General features: G+C 35.9%; 2 protein-coding genes across 2 annotated transcripts in view; one reads left to right on the top strand and one right to left on the bottom strand.

Moving 5' to 3' along the window:
* Positions 1–23,640, bottom strand: part of LOC120354268 (putative mediator of RNA polymerase II transcription subunit 26) — a 161,377-nt gene that overhangs the window by 93,471 nt on the left and 44,266 nt on the right. The window lies entirely within an intron of this gene.
* LOC120354182 lies at positions 6,149–7,134 on the top strand. Its single transcript, XM_039440714.1, has 2 exons — positions 6,149–6,586; positions 6,787–7,134. The coding sequence occupies exons 1-2, from the start codon at positions 6,149–6,151 to the stop codon at positions 7,042–7,044; spliced, it is 696 nt and encodes a 231-aa protein (XP_039296648.1). The 3' UTR covers positions 7,045–7,134.

Below are 23,640 nucleotides of genomic sequence, written 5' to 3'. Positions count from 1 at the left end.
AACCACATATCCAAAGGAATGCAAAAGCAGAATTTATCTAAACTTTTCCATCCAGTCAACTTCCATCCTGCATTCTCCATAATTTTTTCATTGAGTTTTGATTGACGTAGATAGTTTTTCATGGTTGTTGTCAATCCTACATTATGTGTGCGATCAACCTCAACCCCTCCCAATTCATATCTGATTTCATCAAATAGGTATGCAACTCCATTATTGATAAGTGAAAAGTCCTTGGTTTCAACATCATTCTTATCTTTCACTTTGATTTTGCCTTCAATTATGAGGGAACTTCTACTTGGAAGTGTATGAATATCTTCTTGCTTCAAACTAATTCGAATTTCATCATTGTAATTGAATGTCTGTTGAATATATGGTGTGTGAGTGATATACTCATATTTGGTAATACTCTCATCAAGATGTACACTCTGATCAACAAGTAATATATCCGACTTGACTTCTTTCTTATACATTTTTATTATATATTTTTTCTTCTCAATACAACCTGAGGTGAGTTATCAAGTAGTTCAGGTTAAAGACCTGAGGTTTAGTGCTCAGGTTTGTGTTGCTTAAGAAAGGGTCTCAACATAAAAATATTATTGTGTGCTTGTTGCTCAGTTTCAGAAAAAGTTGAGTTAGGATCCCTTGACAAATGGATTTACTGCTAGTTTCATTTAATAATGTTTCGTCCCAATTAATTCCAGAATCATTAACTGCTTCTGCTTGACTCGATCCAGATTGAACAGATTCCTGTTGCTGTTGATCTGCCATTATTTTAGGTTAGAAATACTATTTTTGTTTTTGCTACTCACAGTGACAGCTGGTAATGAACTAATGACAAGACAAGAGCACACAAAGCACAAACATAACAGCCTACACAGGTCATTGTCATTGCGTCGAAGAGCAGGGGAAGTAGGAGGGTCCCCCTCAATCCTCACCCCTCACGTAGATGATGTCAGGCTGGTCATTGTAGATCTGGAAATTGGTGGGAGACGGAGACCAGTCATGCGCAGTGCACCACTCTGAAGATTGCACAAACGTGCGCGCCCGCTCCGATTGAGAAAGAGAGTCGAGGCCCAAGAGAGAGAGAGGGACTGTCTGGTCAGTTCTAGCTTATTTTCATAATAATAGAACACATAATAGAGTTAGCGACTTGGAAAAATTAATTAATCTAATTAATATCAATAATCTAAATTTCCCACTTAGTTTGGAAGATATATTTCGAAATTTGAAGAACAGAACCCAACTATATCTATGAATGTTGATGGATATGAAAATGAAATTGTCTATTCATTACTTACATCAGAAAATCAACAGAGAGAGCATAAAATTACGCTTTTACTTTTAGAATCAAATGGTAAGAAACACTATACTCTGGTGAGGGATTTGTTTGGACTTTGTTCCTTAAATTCAAGTGAATCATCTTTCATTCCTATACCGAAGTTCATAACAGAAGAAAGCTATAGTGAATGTGAAAAGTGATGATAGTCTTTCATTTATTTGGTCTGTCTTAGCTTTCTTCCATAATAAGGGGAAAAATAGAGTTGGAGACTTGAAAAAGTTATTGAATCTGATTAATATCAATGATCTAAATTTCCCACTTAGCCTGGATGATATTTCAAAATTCGAAAAACAAAACCCAACCATATGTATAAATGTTATTGCTCATGAAAATCATACCTCCTATCCATCAATTATATCAAGAAATAAAGATCAGCAACACAAGATTACACTATTATTATTATCAAGTAAAGATAAAAAACATTTTTGATGAAAAAACATTATACACTTGTAAAAAATCTATCAAGATTATTGTCCAATTACACTAAACATGGACATAAAGTAGAAATATGTCCACACTGTTTTCATCGATCCACTAGAAACTACAGACTGAAGATATTTATGAAGATATCAGAAAATATAAACATTTATTTGACACATCAAACTTTCCTAAAAATCACCCATGTTATAATAAGGAGAATAAAAAAGTAATTGGTGAATTTAAAGATGGGAATGGTGGCAGAATTATAACTGAATTTATAGGATTACAAGCAAAAATGTACTCATTGATATTCTCTAACTGTGAAGAAAAGAAGGTGGCCAAGGGTGTTCCAAAGAGTGCTCAAAGAAACCAATTACAATTCAAGTTGTACAAAAAATGTTTGTTGAAGGTGTTGAGCATACAATAAAATCTGTACATATTGTAAGTAAACTAAATATTGTCACAACTGAAAACCAGGAGAAGGTTGCTCCTAGGCCCTATGATGATGAAAGATTCATAAGAAATGATCGGATAAATACATTGGCTTGGGGGCATAAAGATATTCAGAACAGTAAAAGGAGGTGTGTTGATGAGCATGCTGCTATCAAAAGGGTGAGATCACTATCTAGCTAGGTAGGTAGGTAGGTAGTGTCAGGATACAAAGCCTATGCCAGCATATTTTCTAAAATTAATGTATAATTGAGGCATAAATCAAATGTACTCACGTCAAATTATGTGAAACTCATTTAATTATAGTTTTATTAAATTCTTACAGTATTATTTTGTATAATTTACCAATTTATTGTCAGAGTCATTCGTCAACTGCCTACCAATGTTTACTACCTTATTTTCAATAATTAGGTTAGAGTGAATTGCGCCAAAATTGATGACAAGCCTTATCTGTCAGCTGTTGATACTGCCGGCTACTGTGCTACTGTGATATCTCTATATTGTCTGTTTTCATTTTAAAACTAACTCAAGCTTGTTCATTTCTGCAACCCCTGTTTATTTTCTGTTTATCTGCTTTAATTTTATAGTCTTCCCGTTTAACGTAATTTTTTGTCATTTTCTGTGTTTTTCGAACCTCTGTGTCTGATTTAAATATTAAAACCGCGTGGAAAAATTCCCATTGGTGGACTTTTCCTTATTAGGCACAGGATTGGTTCTTGCCCAAATCACGTTGTTCTTCTTCTCAGAAGAAGACCAGGTGATTTCCTCTTTTTGGGAAGAAGAGACACTTGCCTTCTGAGAATCGAATTATCAGGACCCGTTTAATTTGTCCTATTAAAATTAATGTTTAAATGGTTTCTCTTCTTGTTAAATGTAATATATCCAGTGTGTTAAATGTGTAGCTCCTCTGTAGTCTTGTGCTCTTAAATTAAATTGGAAGGCAAGTTCAATTTGTATAAGCTTATTCCTGAGGAAGAATTGTGAAACTAAATCCTGGGTGTCGCCATTCCACGCCAGATCTTCAAGTGAAATAAAATTATTAAGTGAATTGGGGCCCCACGATCGAGTTGGTGAGCAAAAAATACTTATTCTATCCAATCAGTGAATTGAGAAAGCTACAATTTTCTATCAATTAATTATTGTGAAAGAGTGCAGGACTATATCCTCCTATAATACCGTGTAACCCCTATTAAAATCCTAATTGCACTATATTACCAAGAACATTCATATTATTATCTCATATCAAGAACATTTATTACCAAATTTTGAAAACTCTATTATTCCAATTTGTCAATTATTTAATTAATTATTATTATTTGATTCTTAACGATTATAATTCATCAATAAATTTGCATAATTGTTAACCAGTTTCAGTAATTTCTCTAATTAGATCCTGCTCAGTTCGGTCTATAATTACCATATTGGTTTTCCTCTGTAGGAATTATTTCAGGTATTGGAATATCAATATTGAATTTACTTGTTATTCATAAGAAATAAATTACATTCGCTGTGCTCGGGTTTGAATTGCCTGGAGATATTGGTAGGCTATCACGCCTGATTCTCAGGCAGTTTATATCAGAGTACGGCGGAAATATTATTTCTTGTGGAATTGTAGGATATTCTGGACGGGTGTAGGCAGCTCTGCCGGCTGATTTTTTATCCAAATTACAGGTGTTAAGCATCCAGAGGCTCTTGCGAATCCACAAGATTGGCGCCCGAACTCAAGACGGTGAAGGAGAGGGAGCTTATTTCATCTTAATAATCATAAATTTATTTCAGAGATCGACTTATCTACGCTTGAGAGGGAGCAGAAATATAAATATTTCTTTTCAGTGGAGTCGTGGGTCACCTAGCCATCAATACTCTGTTCAATATTGTTGTTCAATTTTATTTCTTAATAATTATTGATCGAATTGAGCAGGTATTTTTTGTTGCACTAATGGGGGCTACACGGTGTTACTCTGATGTATTAATCCCTGAAATGAACAAGCTTGAGGTAGTCGATTTATTTATTAATTTGTGATTGTTCATACACTGGATATTATTTTGATTGTGTTGAATTTTATGTTGATCATTACGGTATATTATATTGTAGAGTATTATTGTATTCTAAAACGTATTATTGTCGCGATTTTGTCTTGCTTTGAAGTTGTGGGAATTAGTCAGCGGTATTAATTCTTCAGAACTACAAGATAATTTGCACTGACCTGATTCTGTTATTCCAATTTGCGCGCACCACTATCATTCACTCACTATTTTTCACTTATTGGATTTTGTCTACACTTCACTTTTGGGAGAATCATGGCAAACCCCGCCACGGAACTGGATGGGTCTACCACATTGTTTACACCGGCAGATCCTGTCTCACCCGAAGCTCCTCCAAAACCGGCAACCAGCGCGACTTCAGTTGACTTTGAGCGCGGCATTCGAGAGCGTTTGTCATCGACTCGGCTAGAGGAAAGTCAGCCAATACTTAATTCGGTGCAATCATCACCAATCGCCAACGTCAATCGGCGCGAGGTAGATCGTCAAACGTCTTCCAATGATGTCGTTGCTGCTGAGTTGGAGACCAAACAGCCGCAGGGGCTGCCATATCTACCACCTGGGACGATCGAAACCATACTTGAAGTTTTCAAGACCACTGCTGCTGGAATAGAAAAGAAATTAGAAGAAACCGGCAATAGATTGGACAAGAAAATAGAAGAAACAAGTAATAGTTTGGACAAGAAAATAGAAGAAACCAGTAATAGATTGGACAAGAAAGTGGAAGAAATGACCGCAAACTTTTTGCAACTCAAAAGTAACGTTGAGGATTTACATCGAAAAATGGATGAAAAACAATTGAAGCTAAGAATTATACAAATGAACAAATACAAACGGTGAGAAGTGAATTTGGTGAAAGAATTCTAAACCAACACCGGGAAAATACTGAAGCAAATGGTGAATTGGAGAGCAAGATTACCCAGGCCAATGCTAAGCTAGCTCAGAATGATGTGAGGTTAGGTGAATTGGAGGCTCAGCAAACAAATCACACGGCCCAAATAAACCAGCTGAGAGCAGATGTCACACAGAATTCAGCTGAAACTTTAAATCCCGAAGTAATTAAGGGATTGAAAACTCAGCTAGATCAAACTAAAGCCGAGTGTCTACAAATAAAGAATAGTTTGGCTAACGTTTCTGGTGGTAATAATCATAATACTGGACAAATCTTGTCATCTTTACCAATATTTGATGATACTGAGTGCACCATTCAACCACGGGCATTCATTCAGCATTTGCAGGCTATTGATTCCGTTACTACTATACCATGGATCACGTGGAGAATGCATCTTTTACTATGTCTACAGAAAGAACCACTGATACACTTCAGAAGTCGCATTACTGAATTCAACTCGTTAAAGGATTTTATTGACAACTTCTTAGCTACTTTTTGGTCTCCTGCAAGAAAGAGAAATTTATTGTCTCACATCATTACATGCAGATATGACAAGCAGAATACGGGGCTGTCCATGAGTGCCTTTTCAGCCCACATTCGCTATTTGAACAATCTGATGGATAATCCAATCGAGAATGGAAATTTGATCGAAATATTAATTGGGAAGTTACCTTATTCCATTCAGACGGCATTAAGCTCGCAAAGTTTTGAATCCTATGACAAGTTTGAGGCTTGTTTGAGTCGAGTACAGAGTGTAGACGATAAATTTGGTTCACAGAATTTCAAAACAAACCATCAGAAGAATGAGAGGTTAGGTGTTGTCGTGAATGAAGTTGAAACTCCTCATCGTAATTATAATCGAGGCAGTCAACCGAGTTGACCTCAAAATAATAGCCGTGGATTTGGAGATAATCATCGGAGAAATTATAATGAGGGAAGTTCATTTATTCCAAATAAATCAGTCGACTCAACTACAACTCCAGAACAAAACATAAACAGAAGCGATGACGTCACTCAACCGCAGCCATCTGTATCAACAACCAGTTCGTTGCCCAACCAACAATCCCAGTCCAACAAAAAGCAGTTCCATTCTAATAATCAGAAGGGAAATAATTCTCAGCGTCGTAATAACAATAATTGACAACCAGTTTCGACTGTCTCTGGCATCAATCATCATAAAAACGAGACAGTCAGAAAAAAAAGTTATTCCGATCGTAGGAGTAACCGACCGTGAGGTGCTGCAGTCTGGCGGAAAAAATTCACACTGCTCCCAACCACGTGACAGCGGTAAATCCAGTCATGAAGAAGAGAAAAATCTGCCTGCTCGTATTGCGTCAGCTAGTAGTGACAGTTTGCGGGTTCTGCCCCACGAGGCTACTAGTAGTGATGGTTTGCGGGTTCTGCCTCCCGAAGCTGATAGAGTTCCCCATCCAAGTGTTAATAACAGGAAGGCGAGACCTACTGAATTGGTCTTTACAAATGAATTCAAAAATAAAGACAACTCCAATTTAAATCCAATATCTTCACCCATTATTCTCGAAAGTTACACCATTTTCCGAGAGGATGTCATAGATGATTTGTTAGATGATGAAGCTCCACATCAGTCCAGCTGCTCCACATCACACCAGCTGCTTCACATTGCTCCACGATGCTCCGGCTCCACATTGTTCCAGCTGCTCCACATCGGTCCAGCTGCTCCACATCGCACCAGCTGCTCCACGATGCTCCGGCTCCACATCGGTCCAGCTGCTCCACGATGCTCCGGCTCCACATCGGTCCAGCTGCTTCACATCGCACCAGCTGCTCCACATCGCATCGTTGGATCTTCACACTATCATCACAGCACCCACAACTCAAAGCAAGTTGTTTATTTATTGTATTATATTGTTTATTATTGTAATATAAAGATTTGCTCACTGGCAAGTTAAGCCTACCCGCAATTACAACTAAATTTGAAATTAATTCTAAAATATAAAGTAAAGTTATTTTGAATTATTCAGACAAAAAAAAAAAAATATATATATATATAAAATAATTTGGAAAAATTAGCTTATTAACTTACTAAAAAAAAAAAAAAAAAAAAAAAAAAAAAAAAAAAAAAAATTGAAGATAAAATAGAAAAATAGTCTGCTGTGATATTTATTAATAATTTTAGGTGTAGGATATTTTTGTGATTGAAAATCAACCATTAAATGGTCTTCATTATTATTAGTATTGTTTGTTTGAAATATTATTGTTGTTATCATTTGTACTGTTGCATTATACATGCACTATTAACTATTAATTATCATTTGGTGATAAAATTATCTTGAATATTATATTTGTAGCATGAAAGCTCACTATAGATTGGAATTCTTAATTTATATGTTATTATTGTTATTAACTTAATGAAATTATTGTAATCACATAAATGTGATTAGTATTTTGAAAAAAAAATATGATGCATCAGAAATCTAAAACATGCATTCAGCAACTAATTTATAGGAAAATTTGAATATTATGTTACTTATTGTATTTTTGTATAGAAATGTTGAGAAATGAAGGGAATTTTGGAATCAAGCTTTAAAAATAAACAGGGTAGAAATTTTGATTGAACAAGTGGAGACTAGTTAAATGTATTGGATCACAGAGAGATATTATCAATCTTTGTAAGCTGGCATACTTGATGAAACTTGGTATAGTTATATTTTAACAGACCTGCAATATTGGATTAAAATTGTTATTAATGTTAAATTGTAAATTTTTGATAAAAATTGTTAATTGTTGGCATGGCCCTTTGATATTGTTATTCTGGCATCTTCTATGCACTCTATGCAGGTCTATTTCACTCATGCACCTCTGCTCTTTATTCTGTGAGGAGTGATGGGGGGCTTGTGCACCCATCCTCTCACCGTAGGGATTTTTTGGATTCTGTGCATGTGGTATTATCCCACCTCTGTACTTCCTTTGTAAGTCTGACTGGGCAAAAATCCCGGGACCTTAGTTTGTGGTTTCTGGCACCACTGCTGCGGCACAAAGCCATGCATATTTGTTGTAACATCATGCTTTTTTGTGCAGATTGTTGTTTGGCTGTGAATTTTTTGTGATAGACCCTAAGTCGTAGTTTTAAGTTAGCATATGTCATTGTACCCTTCTTGATTGAAATTAGAAAGCCTTTAATGGCCTAAAACCTTTCTAATTTGGGGGCTTTATGTCAGGATACAAAGCCTATGCCAGCATATTTTCTAAAATTAATGTATAATTGAGGCATAAATCAAATGTACTCACGTCAAATTATGTAAAACTCATTTAATTATAGTTTTATTAAATTCTTACAGTATTATTTCGTATAATTTACCAATTTATTGTCAGAGTCATTCGTCAACTGCCTACCAATGTTTACTACCTTATTTTCAATAATTAGGTTAGAGTGAATTGCGCCAAAATTGATGACAAGCCTTATCTGTCAGCTGTTGATACTGCCGGCTACTGTGCTACTGTGATATCTCTATATTGTCTGTTTTCATTTTAAAACTAACTCAAGCTTGTTCATTTCTGCAACCCCTGTTTATTTTCTGTTTATCTGCTTTAATTTTATAGTCTTCCCGTTTAACGTAATTTTTTGTCATTTTCTGTGTTTTTCGAACCTCTGTGTCTAATTTAAATATTAAAACCGCGTGGAAAAATTCCCATTGGTGGACTTTTCCTTATTAGGCACAGGATTGGTTCTTGCCCAAATCACGTGGTTCTTCTTCTCAGAAGAAGACCAGGTGATTTCCTCTTTTTGGGAAGAAGAGACACTTGCCTTCTGAGAATCGAATTATCAGGACCCGTTTAATTTGTCCTATTAAAATTAATGTTTAAATGGTTTCTCTTCTTGTTAAATGTAATATATCCAGTGTGTTAAATGTGTAGCTCCTCTGTAGTCTTGTGCTCTTAAATTAAATTGGAAGGCAAGTTCAATTTGTATAAGCTTATTCCTGAGGAAGAATTGTGAAACTAAATCCTGGGTGTCGCCATTCCACGCCAGATCTTCAAGTGAAATAAAATTATTAAGTGAATTGGGGCCCCACGATCGAGTTGGTGAGCGAAAAATACTTATTCTATCCAATCAGTGAATTGAGAAAGCTACAATTTTCTATCAATTAATTATTGTGAAAGAGTGCAGGACTATATCCTCCTATAATACCGTGTAACCCCTATTAAAATCCTAATTGCACTATATTACCAAGAACATTCATATTATTATCTCATATCAAGAACATTTATTACCAAATTTTGAAAACTCTATTATTCCAATTTGTCAATTATTTAATTAATTATTATTATTTGATTCTTAACGATTATAATTCATCAATAAATTTGCATAATTGTTAACCAGTTTCAGTAATTTCTCTAATTAGATCCTGCTCAGTTCGGTCTATAATTACCATATTGGTTTTCCTCTGTAGGAATTATTTCAGGTATTGGAATATCAATATTGAATTTACTTGTTATTCATAAGAAATAAATTACATTCGCTGTGCTCGGGTTTGAATTGCCTGGAGATATTGGTAGGCTATCACGCCTGATTCTCAGGCAGTTTATATCAGAGTACGGCGGAAATATTTTCATCAAATAAATAAGCTACTCCATTATTAATTAGTGAATAATTTTCAATTTTAGTATCATCTGCTTAGTATCATTCAGAAGGAAACTTTTACTGGGTAGTGTACAGACATCTTGTTGATTCAAATTTATACATATTTCATCATTGTGGTTGAATATTTGAGATGCATAAGGAGTGTGTGTATGATATTCAAACTTTGTTATACTCTCATCAAAGTTTGGTTTTTTAAGACATTGAATATTGTATCAATAGTATTCATATCTTTTGGATGAGACATTATAATTATTTCTACTCTTATTTTTATTATATACAATAAATCCTAATCTTTATAATAGTTTAACGTTTCTATGTGTGAGTTTATGTTTATTTATCATTGTATTACTATTATTTCCACTACTTGAGAATATCAACATTATTTTCATATAGTTGGTGATTTTCTTACATGTAAACAAACAGTCATAGTTTCTCCTCGGAAATTGATCAATTCATTATTTTGATCTATTAGTTTCACACGAATGTGATCTATTCGGTTTGTATTGATTGGTAGGTACACTACAGTTTTTGGAGATACAATTATTTTGAAACCTGGTGGTACAGCTGTATAGAACTCATACAGTATGTGACCTTCACTACCATTATCATCAGATCCTTTTGCAATATTACATTCTACTCTGATGCTATTCACACGCATAATGTGAACTGGTTTTGTAGATATGTGCCATTTATTAGCTTCTAGCTTCGTGTGTTGGAATCCAATAATTGGAGCAACACTATCTTTCATACTGATATCAATTTCTCTATCTGCATATAACTCACTCTGTAGTGTATTATTATTAGCTTTGATTTTCAGTTGACCACTTGTAAGAGATAATTTATTTTTTATATAATATACTATATCATCCAATTCATATGACCCTACTGGTATTTTCACTTGTTTTCCATTATAGCTAAACTTATCATTGATATTGTTTTCAATATTTGGAATTTTATTGTATGTATATAGATCTATTAGGGCTACTTCATATTTGCTAGATGTTTCCAGTTGTACTGGTGGGAAAATATCACTTACTAGTAGATTTTGATTTGCTGTTAATGAGAACATATTCTTTATACAACCACAATAAACATAAATGGGTGATGTCATACTATTGAATTGTCATTGATTTCTTGATACTTCTTATAGTTGTAGTGTATGTTTATATCTTTCAAGTGGAAATCTCAAATTCCCAAAACTATCAAAATAGTCACATGTATTGTTACATTTAATATAACATGTCCAATGACTTCCTGTACTGCTTTCATCATCCAAATTGATTACACCAATTTCTAGATCTTTGAGTGGTATTTCTGGTAGACTATCTCTCATGTAGACACCTCATAGTGGTAATTCGAGCTTTCTTGCATAATCTATTATTTCAATGTTTGTGAATGGTGTTTTTTTTTAAGAATTTTCCTCAATGTCTCTTGTATCCTCTTCTGATTCACCTTCTTCTTTATTGTTCTATTCTTATCCTTTTGCAACCCACACCCCTTGTAGGGTTTCAAAAACAACCCACACCCTTTGTAGGGTCTCAGAAACAACCCACCACCAAATTTAGTCTTGGCATTCGATAAGTTTGTTACCAAATATGCTGATGAGCGCTCTCCAAGGCTAGCATTGGGTGATTTGACTCTTTCCCAAGCCAGGGCAGCTAGTTTCTTATCAGCTTCTGTTCTATTCTGATTGAGATTGCTATAAGCTATATCATGTTCCTGGCATGCATCATCAAGTTTATTTATTCCTTTGTCACCTCTCTTCAATCTTTTTTCAAGTTTTGTGCCAGGGCCACAAAAATTGTAGCCAGGGATATAAAGTTCAACAGGTAGTAAGTCAATTGCTTCGTTCAATATAGATATGATTATTCCAGATCCAGACACAACCTTCTTCCTTTTTATTTCCTTCAACAATGGTATTTTCCTTTCAATCATTTTTATTAAGTACATTTTTTTACATGTATATATTTATTTATTCATCTATTTATTGATTGATTCATACAGTATCAAATCTTTGTTAATCTCCAATCTCCGATCTCTGCTTGAAGAAATCTGAGATCTCTAATCACTAAAGATGTCATATCTCACTTAATATTCATTATATCTTGATAAATGAAATGTTTATCGATTTGTTATTAAATTTACTAGAAAAAGTTATTCTTGTATTTTTTATAACATCAACAGGTTCCTTGTTATTTTTGTAATAAAAAAACTAGGTTCACATTTTCATACAAATGGGGATCATCATTGACCTTGACCTTGACCTTGGTTTGACCTTGAATTTGACTTGACCTTGACCTTGACTTTTGGTTGTATACCTAGTGGGAAATAATAATGGTATTAGGCCACACCTCTTAGGAAGGGGGAAATTGAATTAGGCCACACCCCCTAATAAAAAAATTTTCCTCAGTGATAGAAATCTCCTCCCTGGCCTATAAATACAGGGCTCATTCCAACAGAGAATTCAGTTGTGGCAGGGTGGTGGTTGAGATAACATCTCTCAACCTTGACCTTGACCTTGACCTTGACTTTGAATCTGACCTTGACCTTGACATTGACCTTGACCTTGACCTTGACCTTGACCTTGGTGTTAAATGAGTACTCAATTGGCACAAAACCCCTACTAAAGGAGAACATGATAAAAAGGAAGCAGGAATCAGAAGAAGAGGCATAAGGAGGAAAGGAGAAGAAGGGGTAAGAGGAGGAAAGGAGAGGAAACTGATGAAGAAAAGTTAATAAGTAAGGGAAGAAGGGAAACAACAATCAGGGAAAGAAGTATGATAAGAAGGAAAGGAGAAGAATCAGAAGTGAAACAAAATGAGAATGAGAAATCCTCATACAGCTATTACTCATGATGAATGTTTTTATGGAAATTGTTCCAGGAAAAGATTCATTCGTGATCAATTTCAATAAAATAAATACGTTATCAACAACAGACTAGAGATCATGGGAAATTTGATGCACTTGGAAATGTCAGGTGGTTTATCGTGGAAATCTACGGAATTAAATAAATGCCGGGTGACTTCTATGGAAAACTTCCTGAAATTCCCAGTGCATTGATTCAATTTGCAGGGACAAAATACAGCTCAATCAACTGGCATTATAGAATATCAATGCAATAGAAAAGTTAATTTACAGGAGCTTGAGGATGTCCACTAGTTAGTATCCTACTTGCTGCATCTAGAAGAAGTTGGGTATAGAACTCCATAACCTATAAACTGAGCTAATGATATTTTCGGTTCCATCCCTACCTATTTCGTTTAGCCAGAGATTCACAATTTTTTGTACACTACCAAAGATGCTGCATCAAATTCTCTGAGTTTGCTGGGAATATTCCTGAAAATCATATGAACTATGTAATAAATGTTTGTGGATGAATATGTTTTGTTAATTCTAGGTGTTATTATTCCTGAAATTGTAGCTGTTCGGGTAGGATATGTGTGGGTATTTCTAATGAGAATATCAGTATGGTGCTTATACATATAAATTAGTGCATTTTTCACAAATAATTGCCTGATATCCAAAACATTGAAGTCTATATACAGGTCATGTGAGTTGGATCTACTGTCTCTCTTCAATGCTACTCTCAAAACAGCTTACTGTGCTACTTTTAAAGGTTCCAAATTAGTTTTATAACATCCACCCCATGAGATTATATACCAACCTGTATTAGTGACTGAACATATGCAAAATATATTTTCCTGAGTTCCTTCTGATTTAATATGTTATCGAGCTTGTAGAACAAGAATATAGCCTTACAAACTCTGTTTCTGATGTATGCAATATGTGCTGACCAATTGAGGTTGTCATCGAACATTACGCCCAAGTACTTGTAGCACTTCACACGTTCTATCAATGGACAACCACAAGAGGAGCTTTGCAAATCATTGCAGGTGTGTAACATTAAACTTTGAGTTATGTCTTCAACAGTGTTTCTCAATGAAATTTCCATGTATTTAGTTTTTTCACATTCAGAGTTAATGTATTATGATCAAGCCATTTTTTTCAACTTTGCAAGGTCACTCACAGCAGTTTCATACATCTCTTTCCTTGTATCGCCAGACACTAGCAGGGCTGTATCATCGGCAAACAGGTACAGGCTTCCGGTTACATTCAGTTTAGGTAGATTGTTGATGTAAATTAGGAACAAAAGCAGCCCCAGAGTGCTTCCTTGTACCACACCATATTGGATGCTCTTCAAGTTGCTCTCCACTCCATTTATTTGCACCATCTGCTGTCTATTGATCAAATATGATTCCAACCATTTATATGCTTTATCTTGTATTCCTATAAGATTAATTTTCTTAAAAGCCTGGGCCTATCCACCGTATCGAAGGCCTTTGCTAGGTCTAGAAACACAAGTAGATTTTTCTTTATTTTGATTTAGTGACACGTTCAGTTCCTGGTTTAACTGGAATAATGCCTTAGATATAGATCTGTTGGTCCTGAATCCAAACTGTCGCTCAGAGAGAATGCCATTCTGTTCCACATATAAGGTAAGTTGGTGCTTGATAATTTTCTCTAATATTTTGGAAAAAACACTCAACTTGATACCTCTTCGACTTGATACCTCCCTTGTAGAGTGGAAATACCTTTGCCACTTTGAAAACATCTGGGAGAATACCAGTGCTTATACTCAAATTATAAATATGCTTCAAAGAAGACAGAAACAGATCGATATTTCCTTTTAAAAAACGAGAAAATATGCCATCATAGCTCGGGGCTGACCTACCTTGAAGTTGTTGAATATTCGACAGGATAACCTCATCTGGGAATATTTTGAAAATTCTCTAGCATTTCTATAGTCCCTATCATCTGCTATTGGAGGTCCACTGATCTTGATTTGGTTGGCTAGTCTCTGGCCAATTGAAGAAAAATAGTTGTTAAAATCATTAGCAACCGTTTTATGAACATCATTATCAACTTCAATATTAACAAACTGATGTGTTAGGAATTGTTCTTTTTTTTATTCTTACCTGTTATTTCTATTCTTTTAGTACTAATTGGAAAGCACCTGCTAATTCTAGAGCACTTATACAGAGCAGCCTTCATAATTTTCAAAATTCTATCATTATGTGAACCAAATCGCATGTCTGCATCAAAAAACACTCCCAAATGTTTAATACTTTCATTGAACTCTAATTGTTGACATGTACAATCATTTCTCAACCTATCTCTAAGACAATTTACCTTATGGCATATTAACCTATGGTTGTGTATATTGATATTGATTCTATGATTTCTAAATATAATAACTTTAGTTTTTTTTGAATTTATCTTGATAGCATTATTGAAAAAATACTTATTCGCTAAGTTCAAGTCTTCCTGCATGTATCTCATACCTATATTCAGATCAGTGTGTACCATATATAGAATATTATCATCTGCATACTGCAGTAATTTGCTTCTGAATTTGAGACTTGCTAAATCGTTCACATACAAATTGAATAAAACAGGAGATAAAATGCTGCCCTGAATCAATCCACATATTTGATTATAATCTGTACTAACATATTCACCTATGTTTACATGAATTTTTCTTTCTACAAAGTAATTTTCAAACACCTTCAGCAAATTCCCACCAATGCCTATTTTTTTTATTTTTTGCAGCATTATTTCATAATTCACTAGATCATATGCTTTTGTTAGGTCTGTTGCTACTGTTATGACAAATTTATTATCATCTAAGGCCTCAAAGATATGCCTGTCATTTTCTCTAACAAATCTATTGTTGAGTTTTTTGAAACAAAACCGTATTGTGCCTCATTTATTATATCATGTCTAGTCAAGTATTGATTCATACCCCTCAAATGAATATCTCTGAAAACTGCCGAAGAATCATGTATATTTTTGTGCTTTGGAGTGTCAGCAAAACTTCATTGAAAATTGTTCCATTGACTCTATTGTATTGCTGTAAAGATTTCTAAGTTCTATCATGCAATTGACAAATCTATTGTTCATATCATCTTCCGGTAGATAGCCTCTTGGACATTCATTCTCGTCCGGTCGTTCTGCTTCGGGAATACCAAGAAAATTCATACTACCAGTGCCTCGATGAAAGAATATATATTTCAAATGACCAGTTGATAAGATGAAGCTGAGCAACTCAACAGATGATATATCAGCAAACTGATCAAATCCATCTATGCCTACAACAAGTTGAATTCGGACAGCTGAACTGGACGGTAGTAGATAAAATAGCTTGTGCCGGCCTACCGACTCCATAAACAAGTTAAAGGCTGCCTAATATTATTGCCTACACATTATTTCTTTTATAATATTTCTTTTAAAATAATCCACTCTAGTGAGAATTTGTCGATTGAGACTAGGTTTTGAGGAGTTTGTGATCTGTTGCTTTACTGTGATTAAATTCTGTCGTTTTAGTGAAGAAACTTATTCGTTATATATCGTCTGTACAATACTAAAATGAGTTGCTTCATGTGCAAGCAGCCTTTCAAAAACGTTCAGGACGTTGCAAAGTGTGCATCATGTGCTAATAAATTTTACCCAGGGTGCTGTTGAATACGCACGGTTGCAAAACTAAATGCCATGCTCGCGAGCGGAACATCATGGAGATGTGATCAGTGCTCTGGGACGACAACATCGAACACCACAGAAACTGGGACAACACCATCCAACACCACTGAAGCCGATAGTGACACTGATGATACGTCCGTTAAGGGCATGTTGAATAATATACTAAGTCAGATGGAGGTTAATAAAAATGATTCGTCGGCAAACTTTGCATCTCTTCATGAGGGGTTGGCGTCAATGAAAACTTCGTTCGACTGTCTTGAGAAGAAATTGTCACTAGTTGAGAGCGAGAATGTAAGTTTGAAGTCGCAGTGCAGCAAATTGAGGGAGGACAATAGCAAGCTGATTAAGGATATAAGTGATCTAAAGTGGGTGTCTATGGAAGCTGAAAAATATTCAAAACTACGAAACATTGAGATCCAAGGAATTCCTGTCACGAAGGATGAGGACATATATGTTCTTCTGCGTGCGGTCGCTCAAGCTCTGAAGCTTAGTTATAAACCGGAAGATATATCGATAGTGCATTGACTGCTGCCCTCAAGAAACGGTTTTCCGCCGGCTATAATAGCTCAGTTTGTAAGGCGTTCAATAGGGGCGGATGGCTGAAGGCGGCTAGGACCATCAGGATAAAAGCGGTGGACGTATCGACATCTTTAGGGACAACTCCTGTCTACGTGAATGAACACTTGACCAAGCACAACAAAGATCTTCTGAGGCAGGCAAAAACAGCATCAAAGCAGGGAACCTAACACACGCATGGGTGAGGGATGGCAAGGTGTACGTGAGGAAGACGGCTGACTCGAGAGTGCGATGGTTATACTGGATGCTGGATGAACAGGATAGGCCGACAACCTCCACCTCCAACGCCAGTGCTAAGTGAAAGTGCTTATGTTTTTTACCACAACTATAAACAGCACTGCGCTCAGCGCGCGCATACATTACAGTTTCATCCTATCTTATTCAATTCTGTCATTCTTCTACTGCATGCTGTTAATCTAATTTAACATGCTATTAATGTAAGTAATATTTTTGATGATTACCTTATTTATATTTCTCCATTGAATGATACTTCTCGAAGCATTCACCAGGATGGAGCCCAGGTTTTCAGGTACATGTCTTGCAGAAAAATACAGTCTCTCTCCTTCCACCTGGCACTTTCCTGTTGCTGCAGACTGCACAGTCCTTCGAATTGCTTTTTTCATTTAAATAGATGAAATGTGGTTTTCCATTCAATCGTTCTTCTTTGTCATTTGATGATGGTCTTCCTCGTTTCTTCCCTTGTTCATTGTTCCTTATATTGCCAGTCAATTCCAAAATCAATTCTTGACGGAATTTTTTCTGTTTCATTGGCTTCAGGCCCAGTTCCTTCCTCTTATAATTAAATATTACATAGCTATTTACAATTGTTACATCTAGAAGCCAAAAAAACATTTTTTTCCACCATTTTCTTGACCGTCTTGTGAAACTATAGGGAGCAACATAGCGATCTGCTAGATCTACACCTCCCATGAAACTATTGTATTTGTGAATCACTGTGGGTTTTGTGATTTGTTTCTTCTCTCCTCCTTTTACGACTCTTTCTATAGTTTCGTTTTGATTCCCATACAGGGTTGTGGTCATGGCAACTAGATTCTTATCTTTCCAAAGTAGAACCATAGTATTTTTGTCTCTGTTCACAAAGCTCTTACTATCACCTTGTTTCAATTTTTCTTTTTTCAAATTCGGTGGGAGACCTTTCCTGTTTGTCATTATTGTTCCAGTAGAATGAATCCCTAATCCCAACAGTTCTATACCTAATAAATAACTTGAGTAGAATCTATCAGTATATACATGAAACCCTCTCCCGTTTGTTGACTCTAGCAGCTTCTCAATCAAATGCAAAACTATTCTTGAACTAAATGGCAAGTCTGGCCTGAGTAGAGAGTCTGTAGTTTGGGAGCCGAAATATGGCTCAAATACACTGACATAGCCTGTGAGAGAATCTGCCAATACATAAATTCTCAGTCCCCATTTGGTAGGTTTTTTCGGATTATACATTTTAGCACCAAATCTTCCTTTGAAGCCAACTGTCGATTCATCAATACTGATATGTTCACTTGGAACAAAGTACTCCCTAAATTTATCATTTAGATAAATTGACACATTTCTTATTTTTTGTCCTCGTGTTTTAGTAGCTGGTTGAACTTCAGGTGGACATAAATGTAAGCACCAATATATCTGCAAGAATCTCTCCCTTGAGAAAACATTTTTGAAAAACGGTTGATAATCTAACCATTGTTCAGAAAAAAAATCTTGTAATTCTGGCTTAGGATTCATTGCCATGTTCAGAATTACTCCAATAAATGCCTTCATTTCTGCTAGAGTGACATCAGTCCATGTTCTCCAAGTAGATTTTTGTGGAAGTGGAAGTGGAATCTTTGAAATTTTTTCTCTTGCATATCTATTTGTTTCTTCAGTAATTTCTTCAATCAAATTGTTTGTAAAAAAAAGTTCAAAAAACTGTAGTGGTGTTTTGTATTCATTGGGAATGTTTCGAGGTCCTGATACTACTGTACAAGGGATTTTTGCAAATCCAGGAAAGTTACCTTGGCACGAGTTCCAGTCATCATCACTATCACTACTATCACTCACATCACTGACAGGATCATTCTCTGGTTCGACTTCACTCCATTCACTGTCACTACTTGAAGCACTCGATAATTCATCAAAGTTAATGTCTTCAATTTCATCAATTTGTAGAGGAGAACCCGATCGCGAACGCGAAGAACAAGCCATGTCGAGCTGAACTAACCTAGAAAGTTTGAACTGAACAGCAACGGTTTTGCAGCGGCCGACAAAATCATCGTGTTTGCTCACTGTAGGAGGCAGTGGGCTTTGAAAGTTAGTTCATTGGAAAGATAACAGATTGCAGCACATACTGATGTAAGAAAAATTGTTGGGTATCAGCCGACAGTCGAGTTACATAGCAGAAAAAAATCGTGCGGGCGTCACCCGACTTGCGAGTGGAAGAGGAATCTTCCAATGTCGGGGCTCTCCCGACACACGAGCGCTGAGGTAAGCCAGTAGTAATAAAATCCGAGCGCTAAGGGTTAAACATATTTGCTTGATGTATTTCAGTATTAATAAAATGTCTTGATTTCATCTGTCTTGATCAGTAGGGCTTGAATCAAAATGCATCAATAGTGATTATGGATCAATATTTCTAGAGTTGTTTGCGCAACATTATGATGCTGAGTCAATATCCTACATACTGTTCTATGCAAATAAGAACTAGTGTTGAATAGAATTAATATCATTGAAAGTTAATAATATAACATATTCTGAACTATTAGCGCACGAGAAAAACACTTTTAATATGCTTTTATTCTTAATTGAATAGCCAACTTATTGGAACTACTACTTCTGTTTTCAATTTGTTAGATTAGAGGATTAAACTATGGTATTTAGTTGACTCTCCTACAAGGAAATAAGAAGGTATTTGATCCGATATCATCATTCTGGCCTTGCTTTTGTCAATAGTACAGCATAGATTATTTTAGGGAAGAGTTTGGTAAACAATTTTGATGGAACTAATTGTAAGGTTTTCTCTCTCTTCTCTCATTCACTCACTCACTCGCTCTGTCTCTCACAGACTCTCTCTGTCCCTCGCTCTCTCTCTCACTCACTCTGTCCCTCGCTCACTATCTCTCTTGCATTCTTTCTCCCGTTCAAGATATTCTGCTTGATAATTAGTTATGTCATAAATAAAATAAGAATAGCTTTAGGCTGACCTCTCAAAAATGATTCTCGCTAAAAGATGAGATTGTGATCTACTGTAGTAGTCGTAGTTTGATTTTCATTTCTTATCAATTTCAGTATTAATGCTAACTACTTGCTTTCGAGCCTACTACTACTATTAGGCTATTGACTTTTATCACCCCTATCAAAATTCAATACACTCAGTCTATGCATGAACTTCATCATCTCATATAATTATATTCTATTACATCGGTGACGGTGGGCTTGGCGTGTCTATTGTTCTGTTTGAGGACGATATGAGCGAAGTTCTTTCTAATTTCAGAAGAACAAAGGAATCTTTTTCTGTTATTGCTAATAGAATCTTTGTATGCTCATGTATTTCTTACTTCATCTATCGTGTTTATGTGATGTGTATGAATGTTGTACGAATGATTTGTATGTGTGTCATCTTAATGATTGATGTTTTATCATCTATTAGTATCGAGCATAACCTTCGTTATTATACTATACAAAATAACTTCATCATTAGTAATGGTTGAAATTTGTGAATTTGTGAATTTGTGGGGGACACCACTGATGTTAACACGTGCTTTCTAACAAACGGTGAAAACATCACAATTTTTCACCAAAATATCCGTATTTTAAATAAAAATTTTGATTCATTTTTAATGTACCTTAGTTGCTGGAAAGTAAAGCCGGATGTAGTTATCTTAACTGAAACCTGGTTTCAACCAATCGATGATACCAGCCCCTACAACATCGAAGGATATGATAATTACTCTACCGGTAATGATGTAAGTAGGGCATCAGGTATTATCATTTTTGTCTCATCTAGCCGAAGTATTGTGTGTTTGCGGGAGGAATCAAAAATTGATGGTGCTGATTCAGTTTTACTGCACTTTAAAATTCTTAACTACAATTTCAGCATTTTGAGCTTGTACAGATGGCAGGTTGTTGGAATAGATGTTTTTGACTCAATGGTTCTGGGTGACATTAATATTAATATTAATGATATAAATAATCCTGGAGCTTTTGACTACTTGGAAATTTTGCATTATCATGATTATCAATCGCTCATGGATATTGATACCTGTGTAACAGATTTGAGTTCAACTTGTATTGATCACATTTTCTTCAAGTCGAAAAATATAATAGGATAAAGGTTCGAACCCACTAGAACGTATCATACCATGACCGTGCCCGTACCGACACATGCAAAAAAATATTCTTTGCATCATTTGATATGTAATACACCCATTAGACCGTTCCGTCACCGGCCAAGCACGGACCGTGCCATGCACGTCCAGGTCAACATTTGTCGGCCAGTATATTTTGTCTGTGACGGAACGCTCCTTGCATGGCACGTGACGCCTGCAAACCCCGTTGTAACCGCGTATGCACCGCGTTGGTAACCAGTTCACCGCTACATTCTCTTGCTAACTGACGCGTTCCCAACAACTTCTGACCGGGCATCATACGCGTACCATACGCGTAATGTACTGGCATAGAACGCTGTTGATCCGTTGTAGTGGGCATAGTTGTTATTTTACGTGCCTGGCATGGTCTGACACGGTCCGTTTCTGGTACGTTCTAGTGGGTTCGAACCTTAAAAGTTCGGAGTGCAGTGATTGAATCGCTCATTACTGACCACAGAGCGATTTCAGCTTCATTGTCAATACCTGAATATAGAGACAGTGATGCTACTCCAGTAGTTCAAAATATAACAGATTTCAAGAAGTTAGCTGAGTAGATACATATTGTGGGGATAAGGAAGCTTTTTTGCGCAATCTCCCCCTTCCCCCCTCCCCCCCCTGCAAACTTCCCCTTCCCCCTCCCCCCTCTCCCTCTCCCTCTCCCTCTCCCTCTCTCTCTTATCTTATCTTATCTTATCAAATCTCTTGTCTTATCTTATCTAATCTAATCTAATCTCTTCCCCTCCCCCAGTGAGGACGAGGGGGATGAAGAGAGAGAGAGATCTCTCTCTCAGTGAGGGAAAAAATAATTTCCCTGAGGAAAAAATTCTCTACTGACAGATTAAAGTGAATCTGTATTCTCTACTGTCAAATTAAAGTGAATCTATATTTCTACATCTAATGCTATACTGACAGATTGAAGTGAATGCTAGATGAGGGAAAAAATAATTTCCCTTTGAGGGAAATTTTCTCTACTGTCAAATTAAAGTGGATCTGTATTCTCTACTGTCAAATTAAAGTGAATGCATATTTCTAATGCCTTATAATAATGGTTTGCTTTGCACCTGACTAGGTGCAATTGAGAATTCAATTGAGAATTCATTGAAACTTGTGCAATAAAAATTCTCACTCATTTTTGATCTTATTAGCTTGAGCGATTAGAGCCAAGTGTGTGTGCTCAATGAAAGTACATCGCGTGCTATGACGCCCACTTTCCTTATCAACATGTTGATGGTATTAACTTAATGGATAAGAACGCGTGCTACGCGGGCTTTCCTTATCATGATGGTGATGTCAAACACTTAATGCCAGTCTCAAGAGAGAGAGAGAGAGCAGGATACGCCCCCCTCGCTTCTCACAAGTAGCAGACAGAGATTGCCAGATGACATGGCCCCATGCGTTATCTCCTATTCTCACTTACTCGCACCATATTTCTAAATTCCTTTTTGCTATTACGAAAGCCATGTGAAGAGAGAACTCAGTCGTGAGTTCCTTTTTAATCCACCATTCATATACTGTACTAGTGAAAACATATGCTTCTCTCCACGCAGCAATCTCTGCGCTACGAATGACGAGTGAAGGAGAGAACACTCAGCTCTCGACTGTTCTCCCCTTTGATCGCACATACGCTACTGCCAGTTAAAGTGAAACCATCATCTTGTTCTTGCAGCTATGCGTTACAATGGTTACCGCTCTTTATAAATTTTATGTTTTCAACAATCAATCACGGTCGTCTAGACTGAAACAACATATCGTTCACTCTCTCTCACACAACTGTTTACAAGATTTTATGTTTTCGGGCCCAATATAAAGTCTTTATATTTGACTAAATCCATTTTTTCTGTAATAATTTGCAATACCTGATTTTCGGAAAGGTTATGTTCTTTTGCTTCAATCCAGTTCATGTGAAAACTTACCTGGGCATATTTGGATACAATGTCGAGTGCGATTCTGTGAATGAATGAATTTAGATACTCAATGAATGGAGCCGAACATTGCAGTCTCATGACAGTACCCTCTTCCGAATTTTTAATTGCCTCAGCTATTTCATCACGAACGCTTTTCACAGCGACTCCCATCTCGTTTTTCTTAATAAAATCTCCTATATCATTTTTAGTTGCATACTTTTCTGCAATTTGCTTAATTAGAATAGCAATAGCATCTTTTGTAATGAACTGTTCAATACCCTCCATAATATTAGCTTTTATTGCACTCGCCATTTCAGATAATCGTTTTTCAAACTCTTCCTTTGTTAATGAAGAACTAGTCAATTTCTGCAAAGCAGATTCTAAATATTGCTTATCAATTAACGATGGATGTGTTTCATTTACTTTAGTAAAAATTTCTGTACTAAGTTGTTTTAATTTAGTATTGAGATAGTTTCTGTCCAGCACCTCCAAATTCCTAATTT

Source organism: Nilaparvata lugens, chromosome 14, assembly GCF_014356525.2.
Source record: "Nilaparvata lugens isolate BPH chromosome 14, ASM1435652v1, whole genome shotgun sequence".
NCBI lineage: Eukaryota > Metazoa > Arthropoda > Insecta > Hemiptera > Delphacidae > Nilaparvata > Nilaparvata lugens.
The sequence above is the reverse complement of the archived record's forward strand: the minus strand, read 5'-3'. Positions and strand labels throughout refer to the sequence as shown.